Raw genomic sequence first — 18039 nt, 5'->3', positions numbered from 1 at the left:
ATATGTGCAGACTGGAGATGTACTATACATACAACTATAGTTTCCTTTGTTCGCCTGATGTAATAGTTAGGCAACGTGGCTCTATAATATTTAAAATATAAAAAACTATATCATTGAATATGTGCTCCAAGCCGTTAACAGCTACTGTGTCACAACTAAAGTGGTGTTTAAAGATAAAGAATTAAGCTTGGCTTTTAAATTTTGGTAGTACTTTCGTAAATTTCCAAATTTCTGTAAGACGAAAAGATATATATATAGTAGGGTGGGGGAAGATGGGACACCTTTAGTACATAATATCCTGATCGTGTTTTAAACAATTAACAACGGTCTATGGGAGTCGTGAGGATATAGTTTCATAATTCTTTAAATATTTCTTGTTTACTACTAAAGTGGACGATAAAATGGATTTAAAAGGTGTCCCATCTTCCCCCAACCTACTATATCCTTCTAGTGGTGTTTGTGTGAAGTCCCATACAGAGAATTCCACTGCTTCCAGCAAATTGTTGCAAACATTTCTACAGGGCAATTTCTATATTACCCCAGCTGTGTTATTGGAATGTTCAAATCTTTGTCACAAGTTGGTTTATTGTATCCAAACACTTTTAACCGAGATGGGTGCGAAAGTTTTAACAAATAGTAAACATGTTAAGAAAAAGATACAAATCGTGAACTGTAAACAACAGGTTTGGTATGGAATCAAATAAGTACATGCCCTTTTTGGTACAAGTTTTGGAAATTTTTTATCATGCAATGCAAGGACATTATCATTTGCTCTATTTCGGCGGCGTTTAGAAAGCACACAGCAACTAACCCCATTTCTTAGTTGCCTGAACCAGCATTTTTATACAAATGAGGGATTTAGGGTTTAACAAATAGTTGAAAATTAATGTGGAAGTAAAACGCATGGAACCCGCACATAATTATAAAACATTCAAACCTAGATTATTTAAAACATCATTTCAGGTCAACTAAAAGTAGTCTGGGAGTAGAAACAGTTGCTTTTTTCAACTTCACATATTTTAATTTAATTTGTACAATTTTGGGTAAAAGGGGTCGTCATTTAATTTGTATAGACTAAAAATGATTGAAGAATTTAAAATTAACCGAAGTAAACAATAAGATTGTCCAGCAAAACAGATCCACGTTCACCAAAAACAACTTGGACGACTCTTTATATCCAATCCACCGAACCATAGAGGTTTTGCTGCATCTTTGATTCCCATGACAGCTACAATGATGACATTAGTCCACACTCACAAACGCGTAGTTGTCAGGCTCACTTAAAAGTATCTACTTCTCAAAAATTACGTTAATTTTAGGGATGTCCGGAGTTGCAGGTGCGAGTGACACCTAAGCATCATTCAGCTCCTTCTCTTCCTCATTTCCATCATCCTCGTTGCTTAGTTCTCCAGGACGTGGCTCGTCACAGTCACGAGCCTTGTGACCAGGTCTTCGACAGTTGTAACATTCTTCATTGCCGTTCGGGCAATCACGTGCAATATGGCCTTCACCGTGGCAACTACAAAACAACTTTTACTAAAACAATATTACTTAGTTAACTAATCTATGCTAACATCAGTTATAAAAAAAACAAACAGTTTTTAATTTAAACACTGAATTTGATTGTTAGATTGTTTTGACACCACGTTTTGTTGACAGTTTTATTTCTACCCAAATATTAAAATAAAAAATGATGTTATTATCTAAATTTCTATTAACATTATTTTTGTAGCAATACTATTACCGATAGCAAGTAGCCTCTGGGCAATTTGCCTGGATATGTCCGACATTATGACAAAGGTAGCATTGCTTTGTTCCTGCCTCTCTACGGTTTAAGCGTGCATCACCATTTCTGTCTGCATCTTCGGGACACTTGCGTGCAAGATGACCCGCTTTACCGCATTTGTAGCACGCATTGTCCTCTGGACAGTCACGTGCAAGATGGCCTTCTTTGTAGCAATTGTAGCATGCTAGATACAATACATTAATGTAATAACGTCTAAATCCAATATGTTTACATTACAATTTAATAAGCAAGTTATTCCTATTTTATAATTTTTTTGTCGAATTTACACACCATATTCCCCATTATGTTTAATTATCACAAGTTTGAACTTATAGATAAAAAATTTGAAATTGTGTAGTATTGTAATGCCATAGTCGCGATAAATTCGCTCCGATAGGTATATTTGTACCGAGCGCTAGGGCGCATGCGACAGGCGTTACTGCATACGTGCAGTACCGAACTATCGGTAGTTTGATAGAAAAACAATTGGAGCTGTAATAAATACGTAAAAATGTTCCAGGGCAACTAAACACATTTTGTACCGTTCTACTAACTTTAAATTAAAAACTAGTTTCAACATGTAAATGCCGTGTCTGGAACGTTCAATATATTTGTTTCGATAATTCAATCTACTGCCAGTCTTGGTGCAGTACATTTGCGCCCGGTACTAATATATCAATCGCTATGAACATCTCACGACACCAATACTGACGTACTGTTAATATTCGTTGCCCCTGTTCTTGACCTACCATTCTCAGCAGACAAGCAGTCACGGGCCATGTGGCCAGGTTGACCACAGCGAAAGCAGTAATCGTTGTTGCGACGACCCATTGGCCTTCTGTCTTCATTTCTTTGTATTCCATCAGCTGCGTCATCTAGACAGGTTAATGGTAACATATTAGTCAACATAAGCATATTGGAATATAAGATCAGCAACAGCTGACCATAATGGAGAAGTGCATCCTGAAGTAACATTAAACAATAAATATAAACTAGTTCACTTGAATAGTAGAAAGACATATTCTAATAATTTGAATGACATACCAACAAAAAAACAAATTTTAAATAGGGATAGAGTTGCCAAAATAAGATCTAAAGTTGTCAAAAAATATTCCCAAGAAAAAATACCAGCTCATTTTTTTCGCTCTTTTTCCAAACTAATTTTCTAACTGGAACTTCTGATTTTTTTATCTTAAAACGTTCCTTATGTCTTAATCAATTACCAGGTCAAACAATCCCTATTATGATGCCATATTTAATAGGCAAACTTCATGTATTTTAAACGCAACTATTAGAAAGGCAGTCTAAGTTTTTGTTACGAATACCCGCCGAAAAAAAACGAATGCGCTCCACGTATACAATAACGTATATGACATCATAATCAACAAGAAGGCGCGCTCCGCATTCCGCATACCCCAGATATTTAGAAAATTGGCCGCGCCTGCATAGGCGTAAAGTTTTACTAAACGTTAGGGTTGCAAAAATCAGAAAAAAAGGAAGTCTTCGCGCCGCTAGGCGCGAAAAAAAAAAACGGTTTGCAACCCTTTGTTTTCGGTTTGCAACCCTTTAAATATGTGCTTTGTAAAAGCTCATACAAACGTAAACGTATTCAGAATTACGTAGGGATGAGACAAATTAAAATTACGCGCGTTCGGCGAGTCCGTGTAATGAGAAACGGTCGAATCCGATTGCCTGGCGAGTGACGTCACAGTAGCTATGTCGCATGCGCCTTTCGTCAAGCCCGCACGAGTGTGTGGTTATCTTACAAACGAAGACCCGTCCGTCGGAAATAGTAGGTTTCCAGAACAAAATATCGCGGAAATAAACTGCCTAAAACGTTTCCAACACTGCTTTATATTTATATGCAATGTTTTCCTCAGGCAAGCAGCATATTTATTACGAAATAGTAGGGATTCACACGTGGATTCATTGCATCATAATAGCGGTTGTTTGAACCTGGCAATTGATTACGACATAATAGCGATTCACACGTTGATTACTGACGTCACAATAGCGATTCACACGTGAATTATTTAGCAAACAGGAGTTTAAATACCAGTTGAATGCGTTTGTGTCGTGAATGACGCATCGGTATTGACATATTTTAACGAACGTAAACGAAGTTTGTTCGCAGTAATAATGGCGTCTTCGTTTGGTCGAACGTAATTCCTTACGCATTATTAGTATGGAGAAAATCAAAGGGTTGCCAGGCAACCCTGCAACCCCGTAACTTTACGCCAGTGCGCGCCTGTCTGCAATAAATATTTTGTACGCACATAAAGGCAACGTAATAATCTCTTGTTTTAGTGATTAGAAAGAGACAGCTGGATGACTTAAGCATTGGAAACTGGGTATGCTGCATACTCATAAAAAATACTAGGGTATGCGCGGTAATGCGCCGCATACCCGAATACCTAAATACCCAGGATTGGCACCCATGATATATATTATACATACATCATATAATGTTTCCAACCATAACTTTGAATGTTGTACTCACTTGGGCATTCTCTTGCAAAGTGACCAGGGGTTCCACATTTGTAGCAAACATCTGGAATTATTTTTGATTACGATAAAAATTCTTTCATAGTGTTGTTAGTAGCCTATCTTACAGACATCTTACAGTCTTAAAATAAATCCTATACATTGGTGATAGTGCGATAATCAGTCTATTTCCTAACTAAAAGCTAATATTGTAACAAGAAAAAAATATTCATGCTTTTGCCAGCATGTTTATGTCGTTCAAAACTTTTAAAATAAACATTTATCATTTCAGAGTTTAACTCCTAAGTCCATTGTCTTTAATCTATATACCGTTAAAGAATTAAATTGATACATATGACATACCAGCATCACGCTGTCGTGTTCCATAACCTCCATAACCCCCGTAACCCCCATAACTTCCACGACCCCTGCCCCGTCCTCTCCCTCTTCCCCGGAATCCTCCACGGGTCCTCGGAGCATATTCTCTCTGCTGCTCATCCGATTCGGGACATTCACGAGCCCAGTGACCTGACTTGTCACAGATGAAGCAGTTGTCATTGGAAGGCTTGCGACTCTGGTAGTCATAAGTTTCTCTTGGGGTATAAGTTTCCCTTGAGTTGTAGGATTCCCTCGGGTTATATATTTCCCTTGAGCTGTAAGTTTCCCTTGAGTTATTCATACGACCAGGCATTGTTATACCTTTTTTGCAGTTTGTTTATTAGAAAATTCTGTAACCAACAAAGGGTTATATATATATTATGTATAAATAAAATGTATATTATATGTCATAGTATTTTGAAGCCTTTTAAAAGTAGAAGTTAGCTTTTTATAAAGCCCAGTATCGAGTCAGCGGAATATGACATTTTCTGATATGATGTCATGCATGTAATTGGATAGTTCTTTTGAGTGTCACAAAACAAAATACGATGTTTATCGCCTGTTTGAACAAATTTACTATAATTGCATGTGAAAAGTTATTTAACCTTGAAACGAATTTTGACCAAATTAAAAAATTATTAAATTAAAATAAATGTGTATTCTGTGTTAAAACGATTCAAAATTGTCCTTTAAAATACACTATGTTTATGCCTGTAATGATGTATTGAATCAATCACTATTATTCTGTAACAAACAGAGTAATTTTGATTTGTGATGCATATATGTTAATATGTCCCAGTTCATTTTTTTTGTACAAGAAATAACTTTTCAGATTTTTTTTGTAGGAATTTTCGTTTAATATAACATTTTTATGCAGTTTGGCGATGATATATTATGGTTTAACAGGGCAGTATTAAATATTAGGACCTGAACGCGGATGAAATTTTTCAGAATCAGTGAAATTGGGAGCATTTCCATTTTACCAATTATGTTTCGAAGTAAGATTTCCTAACATGGCACGTCTTTAATTATAGTACACACATGAAAAAAAAACGCCTTGCAGGCACGAAATCTCGTCAGGAACTGCCAAACACTGCAGACTGGTATCTATCCAATCCGACTAATACTTATGGCGCAAACATCATAAACTGTATTGTACAACGTAGTAATATGTGCAGTTTCCAAGTGGCTTTACAAATCCCCCCCCCCCAAAAATAAATAATATCAGTAAGACCCATGAAACATTTTAAGACACACACACATATTGACATATATATATATAACTATCAAAAATGTCCAGTTACTGAAATTAAGAGTAATCAATAAAATAATTTATTTTAGTTTCTCTATTTATGCACATCAACAGACTTATTAAAATGACTAACAGCATAAAATAAAGGCAAAACTACAATCTTAAATACAATTGCTGTGCTGCATAAGCATAACATTTATACTTTAACTATCTGGTAAAAATTCCCTTTACACCCTTTTAGTAAAGTTCATGTTGTAAGTGGTAACGCATTACACTTGTCTAAATCTCATGGTAACAGAAACAAACGTTCATTTTTATCTTGGAAAAATTCAAACGCTGTGTTCCTCTTGTCCCCCGTGATCCGTTTAAACCAAAGCTATTTTTAATAATAGTAAACAAAATTCTTGACCCCTCTAATCTCAAATACAAGCCAACCTGGTATCTTAAAATCTTATTACCCTAAAATGGCATTTTAAATAAATCAAATTTAAAATTTGATTCACTTTCCATATTTTGTTTGTTTTCTTTTCTACTTCTAATGCTTGAATGTTATACGAAAAATACTATCATTACCACTTTAAATGAAAAACACATTGTAATCGCTTCTGTCACTATAGATTTCTTTCGCCACCTACCGGCGTGTTTTTTTTTTAATCACTGATGGTTTGTTTTTGCTTAGTATATTTTCCCTTAGAAAAGGTATAATCCCCAATTAGCAGATTTAAAATTGTGGTAAAATTTATTTAAGTAACAATTTTTTGGCATTAAAAATAGCTTCGCTTTCTGCATTAAAAATAGTCTTCCTATTTTTGTTCGCGCCTTCTTCGCTGTTATTTTTGCGCGAGAGTGGGAGAGATAAGGAGAGACGGTTATTCTCTGCAAAGTAAAGCTCGTAGTTGGTCTGTAGTGTGAACTCGAACTGTGATGGTTCTGTCTTCTGAAGAATAACTTAGATGGACGTCAGGTAATAGGAAGTCTGCATAATGGTTGAAGACCTGCAAGCCACTGTAGAGATTGCCGTAGACGTTGGCAAATTTTATAACATCGACATTTTCCAAAGAGGGTAAGTGGTTCGTAAAAGTTCAAGTGCGTAATGCTTTTTGTCACAATAAATCATAATTTTTTGACTGTCTAATAGGTTTTACCACTTGACATTGGACCTTATTGAACCAGGATTAAACAACTCAAAATTAGAAGTCCATCTTTTAAAAAACAAGGCAAAGAGTGGAACCTCACCGAGGTATATACAATATACTTATTACTTATTATTGATGTTTCCCTATTTCCTAATGTCTAACTTAGAGTTTGTATAATAAAACCATAAGTTTAAAATTGTATAAGTTCTGTCTTCTGCAATATTGATAAAACATTGTTGATATACACCTAAGGTTTCTAGCTTTGTCTATAGTTAACAATGTAAGAAAGTTTAAGACAAAACTGCCTTTAGTGGTTTCCTGCTGTAGTTGCAGAACAGCAGGAGTATATTGCATAAATATTAGGACAATGTAGGATACCATCATGATACATTAAAGTTACATCATCTCTATGTCTATATGGAACATACATACACATTCTTGAAATTGCACCATTATGTGACTCATAACTGTGACTTATTTTAGACTCCGTTTAAATGGAGCTGTATCGAAGACAGTGCGTGTGCTCTACAAGAAAGAGGAAATAAACCTGTGTCATACCTTTCTGTTCAGACTCCATAAACTCATTGACAGCCAAAATGTAAGAAAAATCTAAATACTTCACTATATTTAAACCTTAATATTGTTTTAACATTTAAAATAATAGCATCGCACGTTAAATTTCACAACTCTATTAAAATTCTGTTGATTGCATTAATGGTGATCTTGTGGATTACCATTTAATCTTTATTAATTTTAGATTGAAGAATGTCTCAAGTCGATAAAATATCGACTGAAGCTTGGCTTGTGGTTTTGTTCATCAGATAACCTGTAAGTTTAATAGAACTATTGAAGCATGTAGCTCAGAATATTATATACAATGTAATTGCTTGCCTCTGTTGTTGATTATAAGAAAACCATTTTATATTTTCATAATTTTCTATTTTTAATTAGATGTGACAATTTTGAAGATAATTTTGAAGAAGTTAGTAAGCGTCATGTTGACCTTCACGTTGATCATGTACATGGCCTTCATGCTTATACAATGGTAATGATTTTCTCCATAACTCCTTTTCCAATACATATGTTATATAACACATGTTCTTATATACTAAGAGCAGTCGTAATGCAGTCTCGCATAACTTTACAATCAGTAATGTTATTTAAATTTTGTTCCCAGGTTATATTTGATTACTGCTTTATGGCTGGTGTTGAGTTATCTGTCCACGCATCTGTGGTTGCGTTGCACCAACCATTGACAACGTAAGTGACTTACAACTTTGAACTTGTCTATATTATATGCGCTATAGTTACTTGGAAACTGCTGCTGAGTGTAATATTTTGATGGTAATTTCCCGTAGGCCCACATCCATTCGTTTTAATGATTTTAAATGTTAAGTAATCATATCATTGATTACTGGATTAGTATATATATAACTCATTGAACCCATTTGGAGATTGCTATATATATATATAAACTGAATATTCTTGCACTGGTTTAGTTTACCCCAACAGTTTTAGGTTTTAAACCTTTGTAACAACCTTTTATAAAACAGCAGTTTTGTTTTACTCTTCAGAATGTTAAGTACGGCCACAAAACCTGGTGCTTCTCCCACTCAACCAGTAACATTGGAAACCATTCTGTTTCGACCTTCCACTTCACAGGTGGGTGAAGGCCACTTGAGCTATCAATAATATTGATTAAACTGTCCGTGATCAAATGATAAAATATCAAAGTTTTTAAAATTTTGCTATTTTTAGCCTTTGATAGTGATACCAATTTGTGGTGAAAAGGCTTTTAATTTTATGGATTGGCAATGCAGATAAGCTAATGTATCCAATTCAATGTTTGTAGCTTATTTGCGTGGAAAGTTTACAAATGTTAAGAATATTGTGTTGTTTATGTAACAGTAATATTTTACTAACCAAACATAGGATATGAATAAGTTGTTGTTTCCCTTGAGGGAGCATGTTGTCTAATTTATCTCATTAGTTATCATTGATTATCTTATTATTATAGAAACAGGTTAGCCAATTCACTCATGCTAGTAATAAAGATTTACTGTTTTACCTTCCAAAGCTGTAACCATTGCTTGTGTATGTGTTAATGTCAAAGTAACAATATGTCTACAGATAAATAAATTTTTTTTGTTTTGCCCAATCTGCTTTGTATTAAAAGTGACTGTGTGTTGGTGTATTCTATAGTTGGCATCAAATTTCATATACGTACTATTGTATACACTATGTAGTGTAGGCCCTACAATAACACACACAAATTTCGAGGAAATGTTAAAATTTGCTGAAGGAAATAATAAACACCAGACTAACTGCAAACACTTACCATGCAAGTATGAGTAACCTCACGGTCTTATATCGTACGTAGACGCCATCTTTAAATCACGAAGAAGTCCACCGAAATCTCATTCAAACCATCCTGTCTATCTATACTTGCCTTCAAGAATACTTCAACCATCTTCTTGAGACTGTGCCAAGAGAGGCAAAGAGCCAGAGTAAGCATGAATGTTTTGATAATAAATTCCATTGTGTGTTCAAAATTAATTGATATTTAAATCTATGAATAACAGTGAGCCTGAAATTTAATTTTTGTATATAAATGCACATTTTGTATGGTTTGTTTTTATAGTAAGCATTCTTGAATAATTATTGTGTAGTATGCATAGTATTACGTGACATTAGTCATCGAACATGAGATTGCTCATATGACAAACATTTTACGTCAAACCCTGCACAGACATATTATGATTGGCATTTTGTATGTTAGTTTAATTTTTACAATGTTATTCATTTTCATTAGATTTCAACAGCATGAAGAAAAAAATTGAAGGAACGCTCACTTCTCTCAAGGTTTGAACAACAAAAACTGCCATTGTTTTCAAAATAAATCAGAATCTCTCCCTCCCATCATTTGCAGAAATTGGGCTTTTGTTGATTGCTTATCAAAAATGAAATTTCTAGTAACCTTAATCAACGCTGCAGTGTTAAAGTTGCCATACTGCACACCTGCAGTTGCCCCACTCTACAAGTCTACAGACAATTACTCACCTCATTAATGAGTCACACCAAATCTTTCCTTTGTTTCCACAGAGCTTAACATGCGCTGATGATGTTGTAAATCAGGCTAACATGAACCTTGCTTCAGCATGTTCATCGCTGCTTGCACTTTGGTCTCACGTGTTGGATGTTGTATGTCTCAACCGCCATGTATGTTAATGCCTAATTACCTCCTTTAGCGTGAGATGCATGAATAATTCATTCGATTTGGGCATTAGGGTTTGCTGAGTTTTCTGACTATTTCTAGCTGTGGTTAGCTATTGTTGTGAGGCACTGTAGAATATTTTAAAATGCCACAAAGGCTTTTTAATGATAATGTCAAAGAACGCGGTAATCATTCATCTTATCATTGTTTTCATCAATCAGTCAATTCAGTATTGTATCATAATTCATTATTGTGCTTGCAACTGGTATTCAATGCATTATTTGTGTAATATTTTTTTTTAATTCTGTAAATTTTTTACAAACAGCAATTTACTTTAATTAACAATAGCAAATACAGTAAGTTTTAATTCATACACTGCTTTAATTGTTACAAAACTTTGCCCACAATTGATGTCATTTTAAATTGTCTACTTACACCTGGTAAAGTATATGTTGAAAACACGTAGGCTTAAACAAACAAGACTGATCCAAAAATAACACTGTATTTAATTACACAAAGGTCTTGAAGCACTTGTCCATCACCCACCACGAAAACAGACTGGAGAGATTCAAGTCTCTGTTTTTCTTGCTTAAAAACCCCAAACTGTCCAACTGCAATGAAGAAAGGTTAGCTCAACATGCAAATATATGATTATTTTTATCCATAAATTCTTTTGGGGTCTATCATTTTCTGTAAAATCAAAAGGAAATTTCATAGAACAGCCCATTGTTTGTATATTGTATATGATACAAGTCCCATTCTATGTTTAATTCTGTTTCTATACTCTCCATGGCCGTTAATGGTAAATTTAATATACCATTTGATTTTTCATGATTCTATCAATTAAGTCATAAATTGCATGCAATAAATTCCACTTTTTCTATAAGCCCCTAATCTTAATTTTCCGCCCCCACAGAACATCCATGTACACCAGGATAGCTGGTAATATCCGTGCTTCCCCCTACTACAACAACATACCCCCACTATCAGTTGAAAGTCCTGATAATGACGGTTCAGTTGAAACTTTCCCAATCATCTTTGAAGAAACTTTTTACGGCGAAATTGGTAATTTTAAATTCAATAATTTAAACCCCATAACATTACAATTTGATTAAGATTTTGTTTGCAGAACCAGCTGTTGAAGCATCAGTACCACTACCTCAAAAACCCAACTTGTAAGTGCTAACAACTTTAACAGTTTTGTTTTGCTTGTAAAACAAACTCTTTATTTTTCAATAATTTTCTTTTTTTTTGTAATTTATTGTTTCAGTTTTTGTATTCCATGTACTGCATTTTATAGTTTTGTATTCTTACAGGGTAAATGGGAAAGAAGCCGCTCTTACTACACTTGACTATGAGCAGATGTTTTCTAAATCCGGCTTTACGGATTTGCAGGAAGAACCTAGTGAGCTACCAAGTTTTAAGGTGGGATTTTCCACATTATCAAAAATAAAATATGTTCAAATTGTATTTTAAAATTGTATTTCGAAAGCATTATTATTAAAGCATTTTTACAGCCTGAAAATAAATATTTAATGTCAAATAAGCCTGGCTTTTAACCTTTATAGCCAATAAAATACAATTTAACATCTGGATAGCATATTTCAGTTTATATAACCTAAAATCTACCATCATATTCATTATCCAATTATACAGAGCAACGGAGCATTGGAAGGGAATAAAATCTCCCTCGTCAAATCAAACTCCTGTTCATCAGGTCTCACGAAATTTCTCGGACCTGGTTACGTGGATGCAGCCGATACATTGAGACGTACTGCCACCCATGGAGATGTTGTCAATGCATTTGGTGTCAGGTGCGTTTCCGTCCATTCAATAAAGTGTGAAATAATTCAAGATATGAATACACATATACACCAAATGAAACTAAAAACTGCTAATAATTAACAAAACTTTAAGAATTAAAATTATATTGTAAAAGAAACTAAAAAATGGTAAAAAGGTTACATGATTTATTAAAAATGTCTTTTAAAAAAACATTGTAAAAATTTAAATCAGTTTTTTTAAAGAACCTTTTTAATACAGGCATTAAGGTCTTAAGGTTGAATGAGGCCTAGGTATAATACCTCGTGAACAACTAAGCTCTTTTATTTACAAGGTTCACTGCTTTCGCTCTTATTCTGGATTTAAACCTTTGGGATTATTATATTGATTATATATTAATGTTCCTTGTTTTACAATGACACAGTATGTTTCTCTGTAAGCTTGGTGTAATAACATTACTTCATGTGTAAGATCCACCAAGCTATTGTATTTCTTTCTGAATGTCAACACTATTATGTTACATCACTGTGGTATGCTACATTCAAGACTACCCTTGTAAATCAATAGTGGAGGTGGCAGTTGTCACTTATTTACTACCCCTCCTGCAGAACTTCACTGTCAAAGACTTATTGCATTATCAATTTATTGCCACAATTATGTTGCTCTAATACTACCTGCAAAGTTGTCTATAGTATCCTCTAAATACAAGAAAATATAAATTATTAACAGTCAGGGTTGACAACTTCAGTGCTCAAACACAAATGCACCTCAAACTTTAATAATTTATTTTTTAATTTCAAAGCCAATTTTTACACATGATTTGAAGATTAAACTTTAATAATCCTAATGTTAGGCTTGTACTTGCACTGTAGTAACAGTTTAACCTGTGGTAAACAGTAATGGTAAGTATCTTAGAACAAATGGTTACTTTTTAAACTGCAATCAAAATATGTTTAGCATTCCAGTGACTGCAGTAACATGTTTAAGCTAGTGATAAAAGTATCTTGAAAAAACTGTTTCAACTTTTTATAATTGCAATTAAAATGCATTTACCATTCCAGTGACCTCACCCATCTGAATTCCACCACTGCCACTTCAACTTTGTTAAGTCCTGTAGATGAACCAGAGGATATACAAGTAGGTCATGCTGCCCAACCCAGAACCTTTCATCCAAGTGACCATACAATGGTCATAACAAACTCTACGCTCGAAATCACAGGTTTGTTTTTAATACCAGGTGCCTAATGTTATATAAATGGGCATTTTTTCTGGCTGGGTATATATATACTGCAACTTTAGATTATTTTGCTAGTTTAGACACGTTTAAATCAGGCGGATAAAAAGGACGAAAAGGTTAAAACACCAAACTCAAAACAAAGAACTAGATATCGCAACTGCATTTTAATTTGATAAACTTGAAATTTAAATCATTTTTTGGAGGATTTTATTATGTGGTATTTGTGTTTTAACATTCCCAGTTAAAATGTTATTTTTTTAACAGAAACCGAATCTTTAGAAGAGTTTTTACAGGCAGTTAATGGAAATGAAGTTATTGAAAAGAATCCAAAGGTTAGTCTTAAGAGCATTGTATCAATGTGACAATGTTTCTTCGCATTTTGCTTTAATTTTATTGCTTTAGTAACATATAGTAACAATATGTGGTATTTTCAAGCAATTACCCCGAGTTTCAAATCACCGGTAAAGGATTGATTAATGATTTTTAGAAATTGCCAACTCCTGATTTATGGAAGAAAGAAACCAAATACATGACACCACTGGAACAAAATTGTAGAGAAAAGTTAGTAAGAACTTGTAAAAATATTTGCATTTTTAAGTAAAACCACATAAAAATATTTTATCAATTTTTTTGTTTCATCATCAAACCCATATTTTCAAATTTGTTTTTTGAACATTTGTACTAAAAAATTCTATTAAAAACAACTTAAAAGTAATGGGAAAACTCTGCCATAAATCGCAGGTCCCATGACATGACTCGCCCAAGGACTTAACGCAAATAAAAAAAACTTTATAACACAACCTATAAAGTATTAGACGAACATACCCTAATAAAATATCATTTTACTTCCCAACAATAGGTATCTCTTAGAGAGAAGCAAGCTCCTAAAACTTTTAAGTTTTGATGGTGAACTTTATTGTACTCTCCCATCCCCACTTACTTTATCCCCATATCTTGTCCTGAATAATCGATATACACCGTACAGGAAGGAAAGAACTCACTTGATTGTTATGGTTCATGGACTTGATGGTAAAGCTGTTTTTCTTTACTAATGTAATTCACAGTGTTTTTCATGCTAATTTTTTTTTTTATTTTATGAACTAATATTTAAAAAAATGCAGAACTTTATGTAACTAAAGTTTAATTCATACTTTCACTACTAATCTGTGTTTGTATATAGTAAAACTTGCAGTAAATGTATGTTTATTTAAGTTGTGGTTACACAGGCACCAGCAATGACTTGCGTCTTGTAAGAACTTACCTTCAACTTGGATTCAGTTCAACTTGTAAGGAAAATGGACAAAGTGAAGGCACTTGCGACTTTTTAATGTCAGAGGTGAGAAACCTATTCGCCTTTTTGATTAAAAGTATAAAGTTTTAACAGTAATAATAATAAAGTCATTTACACAACATAATTTTTTCAATTTTTGTGAATGCAGAAGTATGTGCATGTGATAAATGTACAAAAGTAAATCTGGATATTTTTGTTGCAGGCAAACGAAGATGACACGTACGCCGACATCAACTTAATGACTGAGAAGCTTGTGGATGAAATACTTCAACATATTCGCTCTCATTATTATACCAAGGCCGACCCCAAGCTTATCAGGTTGGTATTGAAAGCTTATGTTAAACTTAGTTAAATGGTCAAGAAAAAAAAGACGAAATGACAAAAAACAAGTGAAGCCTGCTGTATCCCCACTATCAGTCAACCCCAATTGACATATTGTTTGCAATGCACCTGAGTATTCAAAATACATGCTTGTGTTATTTTAGTTTTGTTGGTCACTCTCTCGGTGGAGTCCTCATCAGGTCAGCAATCTCCCACAAACGATTACATCATCTTCGTGATCGATTCCAAACTTTCCTCACTTTCTCCACACCTCATTGTGGGACTGTGTTTAACAACAGCACATTAGTTAATACAGGTAAGTGTTAAAGACCCCGTCCTCACTGTAATGCTGCATGCAGGCATAGCTGGTTAATTTATGGGTTTAACCACAGTTATGAACTTTGTGCACACTGTCAAGCTATCTTTTTATGGCTGGTCTATATTCGCTAGCAACCTTGTATTTTCTGTCAAGCTGCACTTTTTAAGTTTAAACCTAAACATAAACCAGTATCGTGAGATACCCCATGCATTTTTTCAAACTTACATTGTAAATCAACTAATGTTTGAAGTTTGTTTCAGGTTTATGGCTTATTCAAAAATGGAAAAAATCTGAATGTCTTTTGCAACTTGGTATCAAGGATAAACTTAACCTCAAAGATTCTTTCATGTACCAACTAAGTAAAAAGCCAGGTATGTCATCAATATTACGAATATTTAAGGTAAAACAGCTTTTCCCAACCATTGGCTGTTAAGCATGTAATTTGAATTATTTTTGAGAGGTCATGAAGCAGTTCTGTTTAAATTAGAATATATTTTTACTTTACTATTCAGCTCATGTGTCATTATTTCTCCCACCCAGGGTTGGAGTATTTCAAGAATGTGTTGTTAGTTGCTTCTGCCAATGATCGATATGTGCCAAGTCATTCAGCGAGGATTGAGCATTGTACATCAGCATTTAAAGACAAGAATCAAGGTTATTGTTATAAAGTTTAATTAAAGTAGTGTTATATTGACATATTTTTCAACTTATGGGGTTTTAGATCGAAATGCAAAGCTTTTAGATGTAATATAGCTTAGTGCTTCTAAACCCCTGAGGTCGTGACTTCTGGGTTCATTATTTTACGAAGTGGGTATTTAGTTGACTGACATTCAGTTTTGTCTTCAAGGTAGTAATAACTTCACATTAGGAATATTCTGTGCATATGGGGAACTATATAGCTAGAAATTGTAGGCAGTTTACTCATCAATTAACACTTTCGGCGCCGCACTAATTTGAACAATCGGACACTGGGTGCCGCACGAATTTTGGATTTTATTAAATTTTAAATAAGCCGTGAATTGCAATTGAAAGTTGCAAATTATACAACAGTAAGCAACAGGAATCCAAGAAACAGTGACATATCCATGTTATCCCGTTTGTGTGGACGTATAACATCACTACCAATGTATCCATAACTTCACTTTTCTTCAGAGCCGTAAGAATAAGAATTGGATAAAACAAAACTTCACAACATCATAATTGTAATGATCAGACACTAAATCATTGAAGTTTGAACCATTATCCGTAATTATTCCAGTAGTGGCAGCAGTGAAACATTGTAAACTAGTAATATTGTGTAAATATACTTGAAATCGTCAGAAACAGCTGATCGCAGAGTCACAAGCTAATTGGTCAAAAATAACGTAATCTCAAAGCAGACGTTCGCATTTAGTCTCAATGCAGACTAGATCGAGCATACGTATATATACGTGGTTTACTATTAGTTTAAATGCAACGCGGCACTCGTAACAATGAAAAAATGGTAAAACGTATATATACGTGTGATGGCACCGCGAACCATTGTTACTTAAACGTATATATACGTAGATTGGCGCCGAAAGTGTTAATAAACCTTTAGTTTTAACTCTCCCAAGTAAGCATCTTAACCCCTATTTTTAAAATCTAATAATTTAGGATTTGCTGTAGTAATTATATTTTACTTTGGTATAATTTAGAATAATATGTAGAGTTTGTTTTCAGGTGCCATTTACCAGGAAATGGTGGAAAATTTGTTAAAGCCTTTATGTGAGGCTAAAGTTTCTTTAAGAAGGTGAGTGTAGAGTTAGTAATGTTTTGGTATAAGAGATAAAATAAATTATGAAAATGCATATTGTTCATATATATATATACTTTTTTTATTACTTATATGCATGAAAAAGGCTGCAATAAATATCAATCTGTGTCTTTAAAGCTTTAATCTAAGTTCAATACCTGAGAATATGTTTGTTCATTAAATTAATCAGTCTAAATGTCTATTCCAATCTCAGTGGAAACTATGGGGTGACATTGCCCCTTCCTCTAAAAAATTGACACCAAATAAACTCCCTTGTCATCCAGGTACCATGTTGTCCACCATTTGGCTCGGGCAACAGCTAACACCGTCATTGGTAGAGCGGCACATATTGCAGTTCTTGATTCTGACGTCTTTCTTCAACAATTCATCCTTGTGTCAGCGCTAAAGTACTTTTTATTACCATGATCCAACTGCGGAATTGGTTTATTTAATTTTAAGTCTTCCAAAAGTCAATTTTTGCTTTCAGAACTCCGCTTTTATATTCAATAGTATTTGAGTTCACTGCTCTGGTTTTATTTGTTTTAAGATTTTAAAAGCACATTTTAACGTTTTTTAGGTGTTGCGTATTTTTTTATGGTAGGTGTGAACAGTCGTAGATGCAACGTTTTAACTAATTACGAGTGCAATTTTAATATGCAAACTACATTTTGATAAAAAATATAGTTTTGTATCATGTTTTTACAACCTTCTCGTGTTTAAAACCTTGTATAGTAATTCATTAAAGCTTCAAATTACTAGCTTATCCCACTGCTATAGTGCTGTTTTATATAAGAAACCAAATAGTGAGGATTAGTTTGAATAAAAGCGCCAATAATAATTTCATCTTTCATAAAATTGTATTTTTGTTGGCAGTTTTACAGGTTTTCATTCAGTCATATTTGAAAGGTCGTGTTGATAGTTGAAGCTTATTCAATTATATATTTTTGGTTACCTAACTTAAAACACCCTATGCTTAAACTGAACAGTTATATCAACTACTGGATGATAGTGCATAGAATCTTTTGTCTGTCACAATTATGTTTACTTTTTCCGATGATTTTATTT

At 33.8% G+C, this 18039-nt stretch overlaps 2 protein-coding genes across 4 annotated transcripts; one reads left to right on the top strand and one right to left on the bottom strand.

The window, feature by feature from the left end:
- Positions 1 to 565: 565 nt before the first annotated feature.
- On the bottom strand, positions 566 to 5024 carry LOC149743029 (uncharacterized). 2 transcript variants are annotated; one of them, XM_089880423.1, is made up of 5 exons: positions 4634 to 5024; positions 4287 to 4337; positions 2503 to 2661; positions 1745 to 1970; positions 566 to 1519 (listed from the first exon to the last, which is right to left on the bottom strand). In XM_089880423.1, the coding sequence occupies exons 1-5, from the start codon at positions 4959 to 4961 to the stop codon at positions 1351 to 1353; spliced, it is 933 nt and encodes a 310-aa protein (XP_089736549.1). In that variant the 5' UTR covers positions 4962 to 5024; the 3' UTR covers positions 566 to 1350. The 2 variants fall into 2 exon arrangements, with proteins under 2 accessions (XP_089736549.1, XP_089736557.1); XM_089880431.1 differs by having other exon boundaries at positions 2536 to 2661; positions 4634 to 5023.
- Positions 5025 to 6689: 1665 nt separating this feature from the next.
- LOC149743028 (protein FAM135A-like) lies at positions 6690 to 17812 on the top strand. 2 transcript variants are annotated; one of them, XM_089879717.1, is made up of 26 exons: positions 6690 to 6963; positions 7039 to 7140; positions 7520 to 7634; positions 7794 to 7864; positions 7988 to 8081; positions 8214 to 8296; positions 8611 to 8698; positions 9417 to 9543; positions 9849 to 9898; positions 10139 to 10255; positions 10770 to 10876; positions 11167 to 11315; positions 11380 to 11425; positions 11567 to 11675; positions 11907 to 12064; positions 13094 to 13251; positions 13534 to 13601; positions 13757 to 13830; positions 14129 to 14298; positions 14496 to 14605; positions 14763 to 14878; positions 15046 to 15197; positions 15461 to 15571; positions 15741 to 15869; positions 16902 to 16971; positions 17259 to 17812. In XM_089879717.1, exons 1-26 carry the CDS (start codon positions 6884 to 6886, stop codon positions 17398 to 17400), a joined length of 2796 nt encoding a protein of 931 aa, XP_089735843.1. In that variant the 5' UTR covers positions 6690 to 6883; the 3' UTR covers positions 17401 to 17812. The 2 variants fall into 2 exon arrangements, with proteins under 2 accessions (XP_089735843.1, XP_089735851.1); XM_089879725.1 differs by having other exon boundaries at positions 6694 to 6963; positions 15741 to 15854.
- Positions 17813 to 18039: the final 227 nt, after the last annotated feature.

The sequence above is a fragment of the Ciona robusta genome, chromosome 1 (assembly GCF_009617815.1).
Source record: "Ciona robusta chromosome 1, ASM961781v2".
Classification (NCBI taxonomy): Eukaryota; Metazoa; Chordata; class Ascidiacea; order Phlebobranchia; family Cionidae; genus Ciona; species Ciona robusta.
The sequence above is the reverse complement of the archived record's forward strand: the minus strand, read 5'-3'. Positions and strand labels throughout refer to the sequence as shown.